The 21,003-nt window shown below is 55.2% G+C and overlaps 2 protein-coding genes across 4 annotated transcripts in view; one reads left to right on the top strand and one right to left on the bottom strand.

Annotated features, from left to right (window-relative positions):
* The window catches only part of SPATA32 (spermatogenesis associated 32), a 14,737-nt gene extending 482 nt beyond the window's left edge, over positions 1–14,255 (top strand). Inside the window, exons 1-6 of one of the 3 annotated variants that reach the window (XM_017876144.1) lie at positions 4,710–4,725; positions 5,217–5,271; positions 6,025–6,064; positions 6,364–7,310; positions 13,711–13,854; positions 14,216–14,255. In XM_017876144.1, the coding sequence (XP_017731633.1) occupies positions 5,267–5,271; positions 6,025–6,064; positions 6,364–7,310; positions 13,711–13,854; positions 14,216–14,240 (1,161 nt within the window). In that variant the 5' untranslated portion in view covers positions 4,710–4,725; positions 5,217–5,266 and the 3' untranslated portion in view covers positions 14,241–14,255. Of the gene's footprint in view, positions 1–4,709; positions 4,726–5,216; positions 5,272–6,024; positions 6,065–6,363; positions 7,311–7,910; positions 8,032–13,710; positions 13,855–14,215 lie in introns of those variants that run through there. The other 2 variants (XM_017876143.1, XM_017876145.1) reach the window with 2 other exon arrangements.
* Positions 14,256–15,716: 1,461 nt separating this feature from the next.
* FMNL1 (formin like 1) overlaps positions 15,717–21,003 on the bottom strand; it is a 16,913-nt gene continuing 11,626 nt past the window's right edge. Inside the window, exons 16-27 of the mRNA XM_017876140.1 lie at positions 20,857–20,967; positions 20,541–20,665; positions 19,681–19,883; positions 19,000–19,234; positions 18,781–18,849; positions 18,130–18,210; positions 17,926–18,055; positions 17,618–17,781; positions 17,301–17,402; positions 17,061–17,156; positions 16,704–16,824; positions 15,717–16,146 (exon numbers count right to left, since the gene is read on the bottom strand). Coding sequence (XP_017731629.1) covers positions 16,043–16,146; positions 16,704–16,824; positions 17,061–17,156; positions 17,301–17,402; positions 17,618–17,781; positions 17,926–18,055; positions 18,130–18,210; positions 18,781–18,849; positions 19,000–19,234; positions 19,681–19,883; positions 20,541–20,665; positions 20,857–20,967 — 1,541 coding nt within the window. The 3' untranslated portion in view covers positions 15,717–16,042. The remainder of the gene's footprint in view (positions 16,147–16,703; positions 16,825–17,060; positions 17,157–17,300; positions 17,403–17,617; positions 17,782–17,925; positions 18,056–18,129; positions 18,211–18,780; positions 18,850–18,999; positions 19,235–19,680; positions 19,884–20,540; positions 20,666–20,856; positions 20,968–21,003) is intronic.

Genomic DNA, 21,003 nt, shown 5'->3' with positions numbered 1-21,003 from the left:
GTGAAGCGAAAATGAGTGGGGGCGGGGCGCGGGAGGGGCGGTCAGGAATCGGCCCGGGGCCCGTTCCCCTGCTCCCAAACCCCCGGCACCTGAAAGGCAGGTCGACCCCCTGCCAAAGCCCACCCGGTGCCCCTGACTATGGCTCCCAGCCTCAGCCCCTGCGTGGTGCACACCCGCGTGCGCGCACGGACACGCATGCGCGCCTTGGAGTAGGGACTGCAGCGTCAGTGGTTCTTGAAGGGGTTCTAAGACCACAGAAGGAGCAATGGCCTTGTGCACAGGAAACGACTCATGAATTATCCTGAACTGCAGATCCAAAAAATCACATCCAGTTGTCCCTGCTTGATGCTTGAGGCTTTGCAGGGAGGAGCAGCAGTCTTGAGCAGATTTTCATTGAGCGCTTCCTTGGTGTCTTGTACTCTTCTCTGAACCAATGAGCAAAGATGTTTGCCCCTAGTGCCCTGGGTCTCCCCTTCCCATAGGGGCGTCAGATCCCCCACTGAAATGGTGGCTTTCTTTTGGGGATCCTCTCTCCTAGAAGGGCATGAGCCAGCATTAAAATGATCAAAATTAGGTGGGCATGATGGCTCAATGCCTGCAATCCCAACACTTTGGGAGGCAGAGGTGGGAGGATCACATAAGGCCAGGAGTTCAAGACCAGCCTAGGCAACATAGCGAGCCTTTGTCCTCTACAGGAAATGTTTAAAATTAGACAGGTGTGGTGGCATGAGCCTGTAGTCCCAGCTACTTGGGAGGCTCACTGGAGCCCAGGAGTTGCAGTGAGCTATGATGACACCACTCCAGCCTGGGCCACAGAGCAAGACCCTGTCAAAAAAAAAATTAACCAGAGGTCGGGTGCAGTGGCTCACGCCTATAAGGAAAAACGTAGATTGGACAGCCAGGTCTGTCATGGAGAGGATTACACTGATTATTTGAATTGGGCTTTCAGGCATGAGTAGGACTTTGCCAGAAGAAGGCTTTCCAGGTATAAGAAATAGCATTTGCAAAGGCACTGGGTGCAGAAGGGCCTGCGGTACTCTGGGGGTAGCTTTGGCTTAGGGTGAGGGACAGGAGATGGATGCCAAGAGATGAAAAATGAAGGTAGAGATCAGACCAAGAGGCCACATGGAGTCTGGGGGTGACCAGAGGCAAGTGAGATATAGCAGGCTCACTCTGGGGTCATTGAAAATCCAGGTTGGAGGGGGACATGGTTGCAGTGGTCCCACTGGAGGACTAAAGAGATTTAAGACAGTGCAGTGAGTAGCATCCCAGAGTCTGGAGTCAGCCAGACCTGCCTTTGGGTCGTGTGCTGCTCTTAATAGCTGCGTGACCTCATACACGTTTCCTCATCTGTGAGAGGAGAGCTGTGGCCAACTGGGCATAGGGTAGGTATGAAGATTGAATATGCAAAGCACTCAGCACCAAGTGCCAAAGGGTAGGAAGACATAGGTTTGTGTTGGCTCTGGTACTGGGAGATGAGGAGAGCATCAGGGGTAGGAGGGCAGAAGCTTCGGAGTGAGGAGGAGTCACAAATGACCCAGGTTTCTCATTTGGGTGAAAGGATGAAGGATGAATGGGGCGAGGAGAGTGGGATATGGAGAGATGACAGACTAGAAAGGGAGACAGGAGTCAGACAGGCAGAGCCGTGGTGGCCACACTTAAGAGTCTGGACATACAGAGTGTGAATTTGAGGTAAGAAATTAGGCCAGGGACGGTGGCTCATGCCAACACTTTGGGAGGCCAAGGTGGGAAGACTGCTTGAGCTCAGGAGTTTGAGACCAACCTGGGCAACATAGTGAGTCCTCATCTCTTTTTTCTGTTTTTTTTTTTTTTGTTGTTGTTGTTGTTGTTTTTGAGACTGAGTCTTGCTCTGTCGCCCAGGCTGGACTGCAATGGCACCATCTCGGCTCACTGCAACCTCCGCCTCCCGGGCTCAAGCCATCCTCCCTATCAAAACCTAACAAAGACATTATAAAGAAAAGAAAATTATACACCAATATCCCTCATGGATATGCATGTGAAAATTCTGAAAAAAAGCCAATCAGATCCAACAACATATTAAAAGGGTAATACGTCATGACCAAATGAGGTTTATCCCAGTAATGCAAGGCTGATTTAACATTTTAAAAAATCAATTTATAGCTGGGCACGGTGGCTCACACCTATAATCTAGCACTTTGGGAGGCCAACGCAGGTGGATAGCTTGAGCCCAGGAGTTCAAGACCAGCCTGGGCAATATAACAAGACCCATCTCTACAAAAAATACAAAAATCAGCTGAATATGTTGGTGAACACCTGTAGTCCCAGCTACTCCAGAGGTGAGGTGGGAGGATCACTTGAGACAGGGAGGTTGAGATTGCCGTAACTGCGCCACTGAACTCCAGCCTGGGTAACAGAGTGAGACCCTGTCTCAAAAAAAATCAACGTGGCCGGGCGCGGTGGCTCAAGCCTATAATCCCAGCACTTTGGGAGGCCGAGACGGGCAGATCACGAGGTCAGGAGATCGAGACCATCCTGGCTAACCTGGTGAAACCCCGTCTCTACTAAAAAAATACAAAAAACTAGCCAGGTGAGCTGGCGGGCGCCTGTAGTCCCAGCTACTCGGGAGGCTGAGGCAGGAGAATGCCGTAAACCTGGGAGGCGGAGCTTGCAGTGAGCTGAGATCTGGCCACTGCACTCCAGCCTGGGGACAGAGCAAGACTCCGTCTCAAAAAAAAAAAAATCAATGTATTTTACCATAAGCAGAATACAAAAATATAAAAGAATTATCACCCAAATAATATAACATTACTCATATGTTAATGTATTATAACGTATGTTATGTCTACATATATAATATTAAAGAAAAACCATATGATCATCTCAATAAATGCAGAAAAAGCATTAGGCAAAATTCTCAATAAATGCAGAAAAAGCATTAGGCAAAATCCAGCATCCATTCCTAATTAAAACTAAGCAAACTAGGAGAGGAAACTTCATGAAGATGCCCAAGCTAATAAAAGGCATCATGAAGAAACCTACAGCTAGCATCATCCTTAATGGTGAAAGGCTAAACACTTTCCCCTAAGCTCAGAACGAAGTGAGGACGTACACACACACTCCTACTCAACATTGTATGGAGATTGTCTCCTGTGCAATTAGGCAAGAAAAGGAAATAAGAGGAACCAGATTGGGAAGGAAGAAGTAAAAGTGTCTTGACTCACACACATTATTGTCTATGTAGAAAATCCGACAGAATCTAAAAGGAAAAAAAAAAAGCTATGAGAACGCATGAGATTTTAGTATGGTTGCAGGATACAAAAGATAGATCTATTTCTGTGTGCTAGCAACAAACCACTGGAAATAGAAATTCTTTCGGCCGGGCACAGTGGCTCATGCCTGTAATCCCAGCACTTTAGGAGGCCGAGGCGGGCAGATCATTTGAGGCCAGGAGTTTGAGACTGCCTGGCCAAAATGGTGAAACCCCATCTCTACTAAAAATACAAAAAGTGAGCCGGGGCCGGGCGTGGTGGCTCAGGGAAATTTTGTAAAGGTAGCAAAAATCCCAGCAATTTGGGAGGCCGAGGCAGGCGGATCACGAGGTCAGGAGATCGAGACCATCCTGGCTAACACGGTGAAACCCTGTCTCTACTAAAAATACAAAAAAAATTAGCCAGGTGTGGTGGCGGGCGCCTGCAGTCCCAGCTACTCTGGAGGCCGAGGCGGGAGAATGGCGTGAACCCAGGAGGCGGAGCTTGTGGTGAGCCAAGATCGCGCCACTGCACTCCAGCCTGGGGGTCAGAGCAAGACTCCCATCTCAAAAAAAAAAAAAAAAAAATTATTTCAATTATTTCATATACTGTAGAATATCATTTGAATCCCTAATAGAATATTCTCAAGTTAGGCACAGAAGTCCCAAGCTGAGTCAACATCTGACTTTTTCTCCCAGCCCTCAGTGCTATTAAGAGGCTCACACAACAGTAATTTCTTCTCCTGTCCATACCCAGCTGCCATTTATGGAGGGGTTGAGGCTGTAGGTGTTGATTAAACTGCCCAGGGAAATTTTGTAAAGGTAGCAAAAGTCCTGAGGTCAGAAGCCTGGGGAACAGCAGGACCTGGGGTAGGGGGAGTTGCAGAGGGAGAAGAGAGACACGTGAGGAAGCCAGGGAAGCATAGTGATCAAGGAGGTGGAGGGTTGGGGATACATCCCCAAGACCAGGCTAAAGCAGATGGTCCCAATCCCAGGACCAGCCATGCAAGGACCCCTCCCTCCAGCCGCTACATCTCTAGGAAGAGATCGCAGCACATTCTCATCCTTCCAATCGCTTCCTGGGAGTGATTCTTCCCAGCCAGAGCCAGGGCTGTCACTTCCTGCCACACCCCAGGCTGATGGGGACCCACCTTGCATGATGGCAGGGTCGTCATGATGGCCCCACCATCAACCCCTATGCATGACCCTGGGTAGCAGAGAACAGGGCAGCCTGGTGCTTCCACCCCCACAGGGTGAAGAAACAGCTTCTGCAGTAAAAGATACAAGCTTCCAGGGATGGGTGTGGGGTTGGGGACATTCCCAAGGAGTCAGTCTCCCCTGCAGAGGGGGATCTGAGCTCATAAATCGTCGCCTAGGTGCTAGCACCACCTCAGATCACACACCCCGGGTGCAGGCCTTGGCCTGGAGTCAGTGATGGATGATCCAGAGAGAGTAAAGGAAGCCAGCAGAGGAGCAGGAATGGGGAGATGGGGAAGGTTCGCGTGGGGCGTGATGGGGACTCCATGCAGTTACAGGCTCCTGGGAGTAGCCGGGGGCCAGGGAGTTAAGAATTTCCTGAGTCAAAACCGCATTCAAGTCACCACTTCAGCTATGATCAGCTGGGGGGCCTTGGGCAAATGAACCTGTCCTAATTTTTTGTGTTGAATCAATGAGATAAAGCAGGTAAAGTGCCCAGGCTATGGAAGCGTCCCGCATGGTCGGGGTACTGTTAGCAGTCACGGTTTTAGGGGAAGGAGATGGAACAGGGAGCCTCCGAGGAGGCAAGGCACAGACAGAGTGGAGGGAGCAGGACTGGAGGATAGGAATGGCTACCGGCTAGGGAACAAGGAGGGCGGGGCAGGTCGGTGAGGGAATGCAGCCAGGAACAGAGAAAAAGAAGGGCAGGAGGAGGTGGCTGGCTCCGGAATCCCTCCAGGACTGTCCTCTACCCTGCAGCTCCCTGCCCTCACTTCCTTTCCCCTGCCAGGTACCCATGGATTTCCATGCTGCAGCAAAGGGTCAGTGGAGGTTGCAGAGATGCGGTGAGAACCATCCCCGATCATCACAGGCCTGCCCCGAGCCCTCCAGGACCTCCAGCCTCGCCCCCGACACCACCAATCCCCCAGCCTAGGATCTCCCTCCCTTCTGCCATTTTCAAAACCTCCCCGGCGCCAGTGTCCAGGCCAAAAGACTGGGGAGGGCATGGGGTATCTACCCTCCCACTTCTGTGTATGCCCTCAGCCCCTGGCAGAGGAAGACTGAGGGGTGGTGAGGCACACCCAGGGACAGGATAGGACCTGACCTCTCAGAGATGCCTGGCTTGCTGAGGACAGAGCTGCTCAAGGCGGGGGTGGGCAGGCACTTGAAGAAGGAGTGGGCAGGTGGGTGGGAGGACATTGCTCTGGGGCTCCCCTGCTGGGGACTAGTGTTCTGGGCACTAATTTGCGAAGTGAGTTGCCCCAGCTCACCTGCAATGATTGATAAAAATGAGATTCCTGGGCCTTACCTCCAACCAACTGGATTCCTCTTTTGCGGGGGCAGGGGGGGCATGAGTTGGCAAGGAGTTTCCTAAACTCACTAAAGTTTCAGAATACAACTCCAGACTTCCTGGTGGCAGTGGAGTGGGACAGCCAGGGGAGTGGATGAGCTGGTGGCGGGGTGGTCGGGGGGAGGTGCATCTTGCCAGCCTCTGTTACAAGGCAGAGGGCTTTGAGGGCCCCAAAAACCCCCTTCCCGCTGAAGCCACCACCCACCCCACAGATCCCCATCACCCACTCTGTTTCCTTCTGTCTTAGAGATGACTTAAGTCAACACCAGATACAAGAGGAACAGGAGGTAAAAATGGGGGTGTCCTTTTATGGGGAGGTGGTAGGCAAGTGGCAGGGCTCTTCCCTAAGTCCCCACCAGCCCCTACCCTTGACAATCCTGGGACCCTAGTACCAGCCAGTGTGGGTACACTCACATACACACCCTCACCAGGCAGGTCTCTGAGAGGAGGCAGGCATGCGGTTGGGGGGCGGGGGGAAGAGAGCAGGACCCGGGGCAGGGGTGGGGCAGGGACTCAGGGCCAGGGAGGGCCTCAGGGGCAGGACCTCCCGCTCCTGCCTCCTCAGCTTTGAGTTGAAACATTTCAGCTGGAGGCAGACATACTAGAGCAGAAGCCCCAACTCAAAGTGGTCCTGGCCCCAGACCCAGACCCAGAACTGGAGATCAGACAGGTGCCGGCTTTACTGGAGTCAGAGCTGTACCCAGCCCTCAAGCTTGAAACTGAGCTGGACACAAAAGCCAACTGGAACGAGGAGTCTGACCTCGAAGAGCCCCTGCAGCTGGTGTGCCAGATAGAGTCCGTCCACTCCAACATGGCGCCGCCCACGCCGCAGACCTTCAGACCATGGAGTCTGAATTCAAACTACGGGAGTTTCACGGAGGAGAACCACGTGTCCGCCTGCCATCACTCCATCAGTGCACAGACCTCCAAGCACCTCTTCTGGGCAAACAAGCTCATCCAAGCCTCAGAGAACAGCCTGCAGCGGGCCATCAACATGCAGCTCAACAATGGCAGCGCAGGCCAGCCCATCAGTTCCCAGCTCCGGGAGGCCATCCCCACTGACGCCCTGTGCTCCAAGGAGCAGCTCCAGAGCCCTGATGCCCGCTCAGCTCCTCTGGCCACAAGCTCCCAGGAGCCAAGCCCCCTCCTGTCCTCAGATCTCCCGCCACCCATTGGCCTGGCAGAGCTAATCACCTTTGCATCTTCCCTGGCCATGGCCTCCTCCAGCAGGGCGGATATGCCCAGTTTGGAACACATGATGAAAGCTCCACCCCAGGAGGCTCTGGAGTCTTCCACAGAGCCCCTCCTGATCACTGCGGAGGAGCAAGAGCCAGAAAAGCACGCAGAGACCCTGCCAGAGAAACCACGTGAAGCCAGAGCACCACTGAAATCTTGGAGTCAGGAAGACAAGAACTTCACTCAATCTTACTTTGACTTCAGCAAGCCAGGGATCAAGAGGGCCACCATCAAAGGGCAAATGCAGCTTCTCCAGCCACCAGCCACGTCCCCTGTGCTGCCGGGAGGCAAGGAAGAGTGAGTGAGGCCAGCCCCACAGCTCCCATAGAGGGGCTATGCTAGAACATAGGGGGGTCCTCACACAGCTGGGTAGGGGTGGGGAACACTGGAATGAGGACCTGGGAGCAGGATGTGGTGGGCTGTGACGCCTCCACCTCAGTGACCTCATAAAGGCTGTTAGAACAAGGTTCCAGTGGACCGAGGTGCAGAGCCAAGGCGAGGGCTGGAGGAGGCCTGGGGACCAAGGAGGGTGGGCACAGGGGCCTGGGTTCAAACTGGGAAGGACCACGCTGGCATTAGGCAGCTTCCCACCCTGGGGTTCAGGCCTCACCAAGGTCGGAAATGCTCAGGCTGGGGTCTGCCCTGTTGAGAGCCGTTTGGCCCCAACCCTGGGGTCCAGGACACTTTTCTTGAGGGGAGAATGAGGATGCAGGGCACTCCAGTACACCTTGCTTTCTCGTGGTGAATGGACACAGAACGTAACCTCAGCTGCCCAGACACAGGCAGCAGCAGAAGACCTCTTCCCCCCAGTGACCTCTTCAGAGGGGCCTCTGGGCTCAACCCTCTCCTTCGACCAACCTCTGGGGCCCAAGTGACACTCTCTCTTTTGTGTTGCAGCTCAGTGCCGCCAGGAAAAGAGAAACAGAATCCATTATTGGTGAAAATCCATTTTAAGCTGTCAGCCCCCACAACCCCAGAGAAATGACTAGACAGAACCAATAAAGCCTTCAGTGCTGGCCGTCAGCTCAGCCTTTTGTGCAAATGCCCCTGGGCCAGGGAGCTCACCTGGCTGCTGTGTCCTGGTCTGCCACCCCATTTTTTAGCTGCCCCAGCTCCACCTGCCCCCAGAGGGCAACGCCACCCTTGTCCTGGCCACCCATCTCTCACCTGTCCACTCCCCAGGGTCAGTTCCTTTCACTCCCTCCTGGCCAGCCCTCTAGGCCAGCAGAAAAACTTGTGGCTGGTCTTGGGGCGACCTCGGTGTCCTCTGAGGCTTCCATTTCTTAAACTGTGAAATGAGGCTTCCTCTTGGCCTGAGGCCAGGGAAGTGTTGGGATCATCTGAGGAGATGGCCTCCTGGGCATGGACTGGTGAGAAAGTGGGTCTGAGGGGGATCTTCCTGCACTCTTCATGGAGAAGGCCTGGCATGGGGAAGGGATTGTGTCCAGGAGTTTGAAGGGGAGGAAAATGAGGCCGAAGGACTGGTCCTCCACGGGTAACAGGCCGGAGCTAGAAGTACCTTCAAATGCAGGAGAGAGCCATACATCACCTAGACGTGTGCACACAGACATCACCAGCTGCCCAGCACATCACACATACAGCACCCACACACAGAGGAAGCAGCATACGACACCCATCCCCATGTACACATGTGCCTGTGACAGTCACATGTACCAAATATGCACACAAGGCCGGGTGTGGTGTCTCACGCCTATAATTCCAGCACTTTGGGAGGCAGAAGCCAGCAGATCACTTGAGGTCAGGAGTGCGAGACCAGTCTGGCTAACACGGTGAAACTGCATCTCTACTAAAATACAAAATTAGCCGGGCGTGGTGACATGCGCCTGTAGTCCCAGCTACTGGGGAGGCTGAGGCAGGAGGATCTCTCGAGTCCAGGAGGCAGAGGTTGCANAGACATCACCAGCTGCCCAGCACATCACACATACAGCACCCACACACAGAGGAAGCAGCATACGACACCCATCCCCATGTACACATGTGCCTGTGACAGTCACATGTACCAAATATGCACACAAGGCCGGGTGTGGTGTCTCACGCCTATAATTCCAGCACTTTGGGAGGCAGAAGCCAGCAGATCACTTGAGGTCAGGAGTGCGAGACCAGTCTGGCTAACACGGTGAAACTGCATCTCTACTAAAAATACAAAAATTAGCCGGGCGTGGTGACATGCGCCTGTAGTCCCAGCTACTGGGGAGGCTGAGGCAGGAGGATCTCTCGAGTCCAGGAGGCAGAGGTTGCAGTGAGCTGAGATTGCACCACTGCACTCCAGCCTGGGCAACAGAGCGAGACTCCAACTCAAAGAAGAAAAAAAAAAAAAATGCACACAAATGCACACACCTCCCACCCAGGGTTTAGCCTTGGAGGCCGAGAGGGCAGGCAGTATAGACTGACTCCTGGCAGAGTAGAGATGGCAGCAAAGGAAGGAAGGGGATTCAGAGTGCATGGATGGACAGGGATGTGGACAGGGCAGCCTGGGGGAAGGAGAAGGGGAGGCTGCGCCATGGCCTGGCCTCAGGTTCCCTGCTAAGTGAAAGCCCAGCCTTGCGGATCTTCAAGAGCCTGCCCAGCTTTCGGAGGGTCCAAGGAGACAGATGCCTAGGGCCTGGAGGGTGTGAGTAGGAAGGGGTGAGCAGTTCAGAATGGGTCAGGGCCAGGAGGAGAAGCGGGCGGGAGACTGGAAGGAGGGACAAGGAGGAGCTGCAGAGGTGGGTGTCTTGGGGGCGGTGGGGGACTGAGCCAGAATCACTGGGCTCTCAGGACTAATCTTTCCATAGGTTTTTTTAAATTAATAGACTTTATTTTTTAGAGCAGTTTTAGGTTTGCAGCAAAACTGAGTGGAAAGTACAGAGAGTTCCCATGTACCCCTGTCCCCACCCACATACAACCTCCCTGGTTCTGGACATCCTGCAGTGGTACATTTGTTACATTTGTTACAACTGATAAACCTACACTGACTCATCATCATCACCAAAAGTCCACAGTTCGCATTGGGGTTCACTATTGGTGTTCTACATTCTATGGGGGTTTGTTGTTTTTGAGACGGAGTCGTGCCCTGTCACCCAGGCTGGAGTGCAATGGTGTGATCTCAGCTCACTGTAACCTCTGTTCACCTTCTGGGTTTAAGTGATTCTCCTGCCTCAGCCTCCCAAGTAGCTGGAACTACAGGCACCCGCCACCATGCCCATCTAATTTTTGTATTTTTGTAGAGACAGGGTTTCACCATGTTGGCCAGGCTGGTCTTGAACTCCTGACTCTAGGTGATCCACCCACCTTGGCCTCCCAAAGTGCTGGGATTACAGACGTGAGCCACCGCGCCTGGCCCGTTCTATGGGTTTTGATTGTAGTGTGATACAGAGTCGTTTAATTGCCCTAAAAGTTCTGCGCTCTACCTGGCCCCTCCAACTCCTGTCAACAACTGGTCCTTTTACTATTGCCACAGTTTTGCCTTTTCCAGAATGATTCGGAATCAAACGGTATGCAGTTTGTTTCGGTTGGCTTCTTTCACCTGGTAATACACGTTTAAGGTTCCTCCACGTCTTTTCCTGGCTTGATAGCTCATTTATTTTTAGTGGTGAATACTATTCATTGTCTGGGTGTATCACTGTTTATCCATTCACCTACTGAAGGACATCTGGGTTGTTGCCAAGTTTTGGCAATTATGAATAAAGCTGCCATAAACATCCATGTGCAGGTTTTTGTGTGGATATGAGTTTTCAAAACATTTGGATAAATACCAAGGAGCACAATTGCTGGATCATGTGATAAGGGTGTGTTTCGTTTTGTAAGAAACTGCCAAATTTGTCTTCCAGATTGGCTGCACCATTTTGCATTCCCACCAGCAATTCATCAGTTCCTATTATTCCACATCCTCACCAGCATTTGGTGGTGGTAGTGTTTTGGATTTTGGTATCTGAATAGGTGCATAATAGTATCTCATTGTTTTAATTTGCAATTTGCTGATAACATATGATGTTGAACATTTTTTCATATGCTTACTTTCATTTGTATGTATTCTTTGGCGAGGTGCCTGTTTAGATTTTTTTTTTTTTTTTTTTTTTTTTGAGACAAGGCCTCTTTCTGTCACCCAGGCAGAGTGCAGTGGCTCAATCATGGCTAACTGCAGCCTTGAACTCCTGGGCTCAAGTGATCCTCCCATCTCAGGTTCCCAAAAAGCTGGGATTAAAAGTGTGCACCACCATGCCTGGCTAAGCTTTTTATTTTTTGTAGAGATGGGATCTTGCTGTGTTGCCCAGGCTGATCTCAAACTCCTGGCCTCAAGTGATCCTCCCACCTCAGCTTCCCAAAGTGCTGGGATTAAAGATGTAAGCCACCACACTTGGCTTTTGCCCTTCTTTTTTTTAAAAAAATCAGGCTGTTCATTTTCTTACTGTTGAGGGGTTTTGTTTTTTGGTTTTTGAGACAAGTTCTCTCTCCATCACCCAGGCTGGAGTACAATGGTGCCATCACGGCTCACTGCAGCCTTGAACTTCTAGGCTCAAGCAATCCTCCCTCCTCGGCCATCCAAAGTGCCGGGATTACAGTCCTGAGCACCATGCCTGGCCTTACTGTTGAGTTTTAGGAGTAATTTGCAGAGGGCAGAAGACCAAGAGATTGAGTCATCACTGAGAACAAACAGGTGACCAGGTCTGGAGGAGGGTCCTTTTCCCTCACCCGGGGTGGGGGGAATCACTGCCCTAGCCCTTTCCCCAGAATCCCCTGCATAGAGGACTGTGGTACAGTCTCATGTGGAGAATCCTGGGAGGAGGCAGAACTGTATACCCACAGGCCTGGTCCCAGGTCTGAGTACCTACCTACTCAGGAGTCTGAGTACCTGAGTGGGCTGGACCCCTCTGCCTCTCCTTCCTGCCTCTAAGGCCTCCACAGCAGCCTCAAAGGCTGCTCATATGAGATCCAGCAGAGGAGCAGGCAGGCAGGATGCAGAAAGGGAGGCTGCAGCTGCACACTGCCCGGCTGACCCAGACGGAGCTAGTAGTAGCCATGGCCACAAAGGCTGAACATACCATGAGGAGGGCAACAGAAATCCAGGGCCTTGTGGCTGCCCATCCAGCAGAGTCAGGTCCAGATGCTGGGTCTGAGAGGTAAAGGCAGGGACCAGGGGCCAGGCCTTGGGGGCTGGGTTTGGGGTAAGGCCTGGCTGGCCCTGGCATTTCTATGCAACAGGTGCAAAGACCTTTCCAACCTCTTTCTTTCTCCTGGGGCAGCTTGACAGGCGAGACACCCCAGCAGCTGGCAGGTGAGGGCCCCAGGACTGGGAGTAAGGAAGAAAATTAGGTGGTGCTCAGGGAAGAACTACAAGGGATTGCCTGCCCTGAAGCTGGGGTCAGTGCAAAAAGTCAGTGTTTGCAACCATCCCTCCATGCTTGTCTGACCCTAGAGCTCACAGTTTGTGTGTGTGTGTGTGTGTGTATATGTGTGTGCGCGCGCATGTGTGTGTGAAGGAGGGAGGAAAGGAAAACTCAATGGATTGGTAGATAGGTGAATGCAGGTATTTAGATGGATGGATAGATAGATGATGAACAGGATGGAAAAGAAGGGAGAAGGTAAAGGAGGAGAAAAAATGACGGGAAAAATCTGAGTTCACCTGCCTCATGGGGTCTAGGACCATAGGGGTAAAGGCAAAAGAAACCACAGTCCCATGCTCCCCCAAACAACATGTCCTGATATTGGCAAGGGTCCCTCAAAGCAGAATCACTTTATTCATCATCAACAATGTTCAGTGCCTACGACACGCCAGGCACCAGCAGGGCTCCAAGGCACTGTAGCTTCAGAGCCAGACTGCCAGATGTGACCTTGGACATGAATTTTGAATGTTTTTCAAATATGAGTTTTGGACATGAGGACTGGATGGGCACATAACATGTACCAATACACAACAGCCACTGCTACTCTTTATATTAAAAGTTACAGGCCAGGCCGGGCGCGGTGGCTCACACCTGTAATCCCAGCACTTTGGGAGGCTGAGGCAGCCAGATCACGCGGTCAGGAGATCGAGACCATCCTGACTAACCTGGTGAAACCCCGTCTCTACTAAAAAAATACAAAAAACTAGCCGGGCGAGGTGGCGGGCGCCTGTAATCCCAGCTACTCGGGAGGCTGAGGCAGGAGAATGGCCTAAACCCAGGAGGCGGAGCTGGCAGTGAGCTGAGATCCGGCCACTGCACTCCAGCCTGGGCGACAGAGCGAGACTCCGTCTCAAAAAAAAAAAAAAAAAAAAAAAAAAGTTACAGGCCAGGTGTGGAAGTTGACGTCTGTAATCCCAACAGTTTGGGAGGCTAAGGCGGGAGGATTACTTGAGCCCAGGACTTCGAGACCAGCCTGAGCAACACGGTGAAACCCCATCTGTACAACAAATTAAACAATTAGCCAGGTGTGGTGGCACATACCTGTGATGCCACCTACTCAGGAGGCTGAGGTGAGAGGATCGTTTGAGGCTTGGGAGGTTGAGGCTGCGGTGAGCCAAGATCTCACCACTGCACTCCAGCCTGGGCAAAGAGTGAGACTCTGTCTCAAAAATAAATAAATAAATAAAAATTTAAAACACCCAGGAGGAAGTTGGAATGAGCCAAGTCGTCAGTTCCACCTGAGTTAGAGTGGGCAGCTCTCAGGGTTCCTGTGTGGGTGGTTCATCTTGCCACCTGTCCCCCTCTATCCTCAGCCTTCCAGGATATCTTCAAACTCTTCAGCTGCAGCCCAACAGGTACTGTGGACATGCGCAGCATGAAAGGTGCCCTAGGCAATGTGGGTATCCAACTGAGTCCACAGGAGACGTTCGAGGCTTTGCGGCAGGCAGACTTGGATGGTGGGTGCCCCATCCCTGTCCTCTTGTCCCCTCCCACCTCCAGGTATTCTTCTAAAGTATACCTCCCTAAAGAATACCACAAAATCCTGGCCTGTTCCTATTTTAAAGTTCCCTCTTACAGGAAGCCTGCCCTGACCAACACACCTATCTCATGGCCTGTAAACGTTGCTACTGTGTTAATCCTAATCCTGATTTGGGAAACCCCAAGGCACGGGTCATTTCTCCCCCATTCAAACTAGGGTCTGCCCTTGGCTAGAGGCAGGACTAGATTCTCTAACACCTGGAACTGCCAGCAGGCATCTGTAAGGCAGGCCTTCTGCAGGGGCAGGCACCCACAGCGCCCCCTGTCCTCTCTCCCCAGGTGTTGGAATCGTAAGCTTCAGTGACTTCCTGGGTGTCTTCAATGACAACCACCGCTTGGCTCAGTGCATGGGTGAGGGGCAAGGCTGGTGGAGGAGGGGTGGGCCTGGCCTGGGGGAGCCCCCTCCTCACGCTCCTTCACCTTTTTTGCCCCCAAGCCGGGTGACGAACAGCCAGGTCTGTGACCCCCAGGGACTGCAGACCCTGTTCTTGGAAATGCTGTTCAAGCTGCTGGGCCGGGGCTTTGTGCCCTCCAAATTGGCACAGGAGGTGATGAGGTGGGCACAACCATACCAGCTCCACGGAACCCCTGATGTTCCTGCCCTAGAGACGGGAGCCTTGAATTCTGGGTCTGTTTCCTGGGCCCCAAGTCGCCCCAGGACAAAGCAGTGGCTCCCGGCCCTGCTTTGGCTTCCGCACCTGTGAGACAGAGAGGGCTGGGGCTGGGAGTGTGAGGCGGCCGCCCCGCCTCTCTTCTCCAAGCTACTACTTCAAGAAGCAGTGGGCTCTGGGGCTCAGCCCAGGCTGCGGGGGTTGGGGGGCGCTCCACGCGGGCCTCACCTTCTGCCACGCGGCGCGCATCAGCGGCCTCTCCAACTAGGAGCTGGCGCGCTCGCTGCACAGACTGCACGAAGTAGGTGAGTCCCCGACGGGGCGGGGTGCGCGGGGACCCGCGGGAGGGACTTCTCCCAGCCACTCACAACCCCCGCCCTAGCCTCCTACCCCCAGGACCCGCTCTGAGGACCGTCTCCTCCTCTACCTCCTCCCGGGCACCCACCCCAGGTGCGCGCAGCCCCTACTCTCAGATTCCTAACCTGGAGGGGTCGGCGCTCCCGGAACGCAGGACACGCAGCCCAGCCGCCGGCCCCGGCTTCCGCCTGACCCAGCCCTACTAGCCCGGCCGCCCCAAGTTCCCGCCCAACCCGGGGCGTGGCTCGGCCTAGGTGAGAGCCGGCGGGCGGGGGAGGGATACGCAGTGAGGGGCGGGACAGGTGCGCGGAGGCGGGACAGACAGATGGGGCAATACCGGCTGGCGGAGGGGAGGGGCAGGCGAGGAGCGTGGGTATGCCCGGAAGAAATGGGGCCCCGGCAGGGGGAGACGGAGGCGGTACACGCGGAGATGTAAGGCGAGGTCACTCATGGCGTCACTACGTACTGGGTAAGGCGAAAGGGAAAAGGACCAGATGCCCAGGTAGGCGGCAGGACTGGCGCAAATGGGGCGGGGCAGCCGGAAGGAGAACTGGTGCGGGCTGGCGGGGCGGGTCTGACCCCAGCTGCCCGCTCGCCCTTGCGCTGGCCCCCTCCGGCCTCCCGCAGGGATCCCGGGCCAGCCACGAGAGCCTCCGTCCCCTCAAACAGGGCTCCCTCGCCGCCAACTCTAGTAAAGAAGCAGTCTTTCTCCCAGGCGCCCGCTGGTTTGCAGAGGCCTGCTATGAAGAGCTTGTACAAGTAAAGCGTTTGCTGAGCGAAACAGGCTGCGGCGGGCACTGAGCCGACGCGTATCTTTTGCAAACATCTTTATTATCTCGTATAAAAATAAGGTCCATGGACGGTCCTCGAGGCTGGGGCTTGCGGGGGCGAGGTGCACTTTATAAGTTAGAGGCCAGGCTCCTGCTGAGGCTAAGTATGGCTATTTGGAGGGGGCTTTGGGGTGGGTGCTGCAAGCAGCATTTGCCCTCTGTGGCAAGAGGAGGATGCACCAGCCCGTTTGAGGCGGGCCACAGCGGAGGAGGGGCTGCCCGGCCAGCCGAGCTGAGGACCATCTTCCTTGAGCCTCAGCCTGTGCACCGCCCCACACCCTTGCAGAATCCACCTGCAGAAATAGCGGCTACAGCGAGAGGTCGGAGGTGACCTGCAGTGGGGGGCCTGGGGGACGCCGGCGGGCACTGCGGCGGCCTGTGTCTGCGCGGATGTAGGGCTGGTTCCGCAGATCTGGCAGCCGAAGGAGACACATTTACCCTTCAGGAGTCTGCCCAGAGCTGGGAGCATTGGCTCCAGGGCACAACCATAGCCTCCTAAGGACTCAGATTGTGTGCACATGGCAGGGGTACCGTTTCTGTATGCCAGACACGCGCCCCCACCCCCCCACCCCTTGCAACGCCAAATCACATCCCAGCCATCCACTGGCCCAGGAGAAGGCAGCATGCCTCAGTTCCCCCAAGGGTCCCGGGGGGCTGTGGGCAGCGTGGGATCGGAGGCCAGGTCATCTGGGTACCTGAGGGGCTAGAGGGGCATCTCTTCTCCCAGGCTGGCCTCACAGAGGAGCCGGGATGTCCGCTTGCCGGTACGGGCCGTGAAGGGCACCGTCTTGATCACTGAGTGGGGGTGGGGCAGGTGAAGGAGAGTAGAGAAAGGAAAAAGGAAAGAAAAACAGAAAAGGTAGCAAGAAGCAGTGTGGCAGCCAGTCCCCCAGAGGGTAGGGGACTGGGTCAGAAGACAGCATAGAAGGACAGACTGAGAATAAGACCAAGGCCTGGTCAAGCCCTTACCTGTGATGATGTCTTCAATGGCCCCGTCACGGTCGCTCTCATAAATGAGTGGCTCCTTCTGCTGCTTCCGTTTCAGCTCAGAGATTAGATCCATCTGTGGCCGCCGGGCCTTTGGCGGTGACTAGGGGGAATTTATAGCTCCAGCTCCAGGAGGCCTCCCCACCACCAAAACCCTGGAATATCTGCCTGGTCCCCCACAGCAAGGACAGCTGGCTTGAGCAGAAAGAACCCTTTCCCATCCCAGGCTCCTGGGGCAGGGTCCGTCTGTAACAGTGAGGGTGTGGGGGTGACACCAGAAGGTGATGAGATGCCATGCATCCCTGCAGCCCAGTACCAAGCCCAGGAACAGCTGCCTACCTTGTGTGCTGGGGGCTCCCCTTTGCCCAGGGTATCAACACCTGCCTCCTGGGCAGCGGCTTCTTTTTTCCACTGTTCCACCTCCTGCTCAGCTTTCTGCGGGCCAAGGCAGTCTCCATGAGGGTGGCCCTCCCTACTGCCCTACCCACCCCCTAAACAGAAGCAGTCCCACCCCTCCGCTGCCCAGTGGAAAGGCTTCAGTGCCCTACAGGGTTCCCAGCCTGCCCCAGTCCCAAATACCTTGTAGGCCTTAACGAAGCGGCTAAAGAGGGAGAAGAACAGGCCTGGGGATGTGGTCTTGGGGTTCTCTCCGAAGTATTCCACCACGGACTCAAAGGCCTCCTGCGGGCACAGCCTGTCAGCCCCCCAGTTTAGACCTCTCACAGCCTGTGCCCTTCAGGACACTGGCCACCTGATCTCAGCTTCTCCCAGGCAGGGTGGCCCCTCGTTCCTGCTGCATCCCCCCAAGGGGTCCCAGCTACAGCCACACCCCTCCAGGCTGGGCTACCTAGTGCTCCTACATCCCCCACCTCCAGGTGAGGCCAGCCCTGGACCACCTGAGCCGTCTTGCTGTCTGCCAGCAGCTTGTCCATGGTGGGCGAGTTGGCCCTCAGGAACTCCTTGAGCACCACGCAGTCATCCTGTCGCACAAACTCCCTCTGTGTCAACTCTAGGCCTCGCTGCAGGGAGCGCACGTCTGCCAGGACACTGTCCAGGGACACTGGGCCAGGGATGGGGCAGTATCAGGTCAGTGAATCGGAGAGGCAGTCCTCCCACCAATTATATCCTATGGCCACCTAGCTTTCTCCCAACCTACCCCAGCCCACTGCCCCTCCCCGCACCCAAGGACCTGTGTACCCCCTACCTGAGCCTGCCTTGTCCAGGAAGTGCAGGTCGCTGTGGAAGCCTGTGAGTTGCGGGTACTTCTCAGCAATGACCTTCACCAGGTAGTGCAGCAGAGTCTGCTTGCGGTCAGTCGACTTCATCTCCAACAGCTGCACAAGGACCTGTTGTAAGTCACAGGCCACCAGCCAGTCCCCAGCCCCAGCCCCCAAGCCAGGGTCCTTACCGCATCCAGGCTCTGGAGCCTGAAGCCATAAGCTGCCCCACGCTTGCTACTGTTCATGTAGTTGCCGAAGGCCAGGACGATCTGGGAGAGGCAGGGAAAGGCTCAGCAGAATGCCAGGGCTGAGGACACTGCTTAAATATATTGCACAAGGAGAAGAGGTGGCAAGGAGCAGGCCCCACACACTCAGCCCCTACTGTACTCCCGCACAGACAGGCCCCTCAGATTCACAGCACATGTACATGTGTACACACAGGTCTCACACATGTGCACAGTTAACACTATGGGCACACCCAATTTTGTCCTCTGGTAGTCCAACCCAAAACTTGTTGCCAGCGTCCCCTCCAAGGCTGTGTGGTCACTGCCTTTCCACCAGCCATTTCTACTGGTTCCTGGGCCCTCCACTGAGCAGGTGACATTGCTCACAGAGCAACGCTAAAGGGGACTGAGCCCTCCGGCAGGGTCCCAGGTGAGCTGCTACAGACATGGCTGCTGTACCCCTTCCCATTCACCACCCCCCTTAGATCTGTCCTTCTCAGCATGTACATGAGAAGGGAACATTATCTTGGTTGCATTGCAGGTGGCCAGGGCCTGGGTCTCCCTCTCACACTATCCGGAACAGGCAAGGGTGGGCCCCACCTCCTGGCCCCTCACCTCCAGGATCTGGCGGAGTTTGTCAGAGGACTTGATGGACATTGAGGCTGCAATGATGGCATTCAGTTGCTAGGGGTGGGATGGGGGAGGTAAGATAAGTTGGGGCCTCCTCCATCTGGAGGCTCAAGTACTCCCAGATTCCCTGCTGCAGCCCAGGCTGGGAGGTGCCTTCTGCCCATCCCCACCCAAGCCACACCGCCCTGCCCGCTCCGCCCACACCGGCATGAGCAGCTGGGCTGTGTCTGGGAAGTTGCCCAGGAAGGTGAGTGTGGTCATGCGCTCCGGCAGGCGCGGGATGCGGCTGAAGTGTAGCATGAAGCGGTCCTCCTCCGACAGCTCCTCCATCGGCCGCTGCTCCCGCTCAAAGCGGGCGATGAGGCTGCGCTCATACTCTGTGGGCAGGAAGCGCATCAGCAGCTCCAGGAAGTCCAGGCCCAGAGCCTGAAGGTCGTACCTGTGGGAGGGAGGAGAGGGGAGAGTGGGCATCATCCATACCCACCAGTCCCTGGGAGCAGGGCTACCCCTGCCTTGATTTAATAAATGAATTTCAGTATTTTCTATTTGCCAACAGCTTCAGAGAGCAAGAGGTAGGAATCCAGAGAAACTGGGAACTGGAGAGCCGGGGTCCCCATCATACATCAGTGGAAGACGCCCAGCTGTAAATCCCACAGTCTGGGTGCTCACAGCTAGGCAAACAGGCAGGGAGGAAGTGGGACATCCTAATTTAGGCATGGACTCAGTTTTCTCCACCTTAAAATGGGGACAAGGTTACTGGACCAGGGTTGGTATGAAGCTTGATGAAAGAGCTCACCATTGAGGCTCTTTTACTAGGATCTGCCTGACAACCCCAGCCTAGCAGAGGGGCCGGACTGCCCACAAGTCCAGGCCAGGGACACTCACGCCTCAATGGCCTGGCAGATGCGCTCGGCCCCCAGGTTGCCCTTCCGCAAGGTGATGGCCAAGTTCTTGGCCCGGTTGGCCTCAATGAGTGTTGCCTTGCTGGGGGCCTTCTGGGCTGCCTTACTCTTGAGAGTGCTGAGGTCCAGGCTGGGGCCTTGGGACTTGGTCTTGAACTGTTCCTCAAAGTCACTCATGTCCAGCTCCTGAGGGTACAGGGTGAGGAGGTAGGGCTGGGTGGGGCCGGGGTCTGGCACTCTCCTGGCTGAGTACAGTGCTGGAGCCACCCATCTGGCCCTGATGAGGCCACCAGCAAAGAACCAGTAACCCAGCCTGACCACAGGCCCTGATGGGAGGCACAGGGGAAGCACAGGGAGCCTGGAGGAGGAGGGCCGCCTAACCCGGGGGACCAAGAATTGGGGCCAGGACAGCTAAAGGAAGAGCTGAACTGGCCAGTGGTAAAAAGGAGAAAGGAAAGGACATTCCAGGCAAAGGGAACAGAATGGAACAATGGCAACAATGGCCTACAGACAAGAGAACACATCCTTTTGGAAAACTGGAAGTGGAATCAGGAGGGCTGAAGCCTTGGCTGCCTGTGGGAAAGTGGGAGGAAAGAGGCCTGGAGGCAGAAGGAGTGGGATGGGGGGATGCACCCCTCTGCAGGGATGGAGGGGAAGGCGTTTGGGAAGGCAGGATTCTGCCTGTTAGAGGTACTGGTCCAGCCTGGCTTAATGCCCATCCCTGGGCCTCCCCCTGCTCACCTGTGAAATGACGGAGAAAATGACTACCCCCAGTGCCCAGCCTGATCCAGGCAACTCATCTGACTCCAGTGCCCATATGCGGAGCCAGGCAGGGCCCCTCACCTGCAGCACCTTCTCATCATTGAGCTCTGTGAAGACGGTGCCGGTGATCTGGCTGGGTTTCAGTGCCACCCAGTTCAAGAGTGGCATTCGGAACTTGGTCTGGATGGGCTTCTTGGCCTTCACTCCTGGGACGGGGGTTTGGGAGGAGTGGTGAGCACTGGGGGTACTGGAGGGAACCTGGGCCCAGGGAGGGCTGACGGGGCAGCCAGGAGGCAGTAGGAGGCCCCTAGGCAGAAGACTCTGGAGGACACTGAGGCCCAGGTCCCTCCCTCCATCTCCCCCAAGTCCCGGGCCCAAGGTGGTCCACTCCACTTACCTGGGCCCAATTCTGAGTCGCGTCTTCCTAAATCATCAGGAGGACCTCCCGGAGGCGGCGGAGGCACCGGCCTGTCAGTGCCCGGAGGTGGTGGCGGTGGCGGTGGCGGGGGTGGGGGCGGAAGGTCTCCGGGCAGCGGCGGCGCCG

The sequence above is a fragment of the Rhinopithecus bieti genome, unplaced genomic scaffold (assembly GCF_001698545.2).
Source record: "Rhinopithecus bieti isolate Rb0 unplaced genomic scaffold, ASM169854v2 scaffold_10088, whole genome shotgun sequence".
NCBI classification, from domain to species: Eukaryota; Metazoa; Chordata; class Mammalia; order Primates; family Cercopithecidae; genus Rhinopithecus; species Rhinopithecus bieti.
Note: the sequence above shows the minus strand (reverse complement) of the source record. Positions and strands in the feature narration are given on the sequence as shown.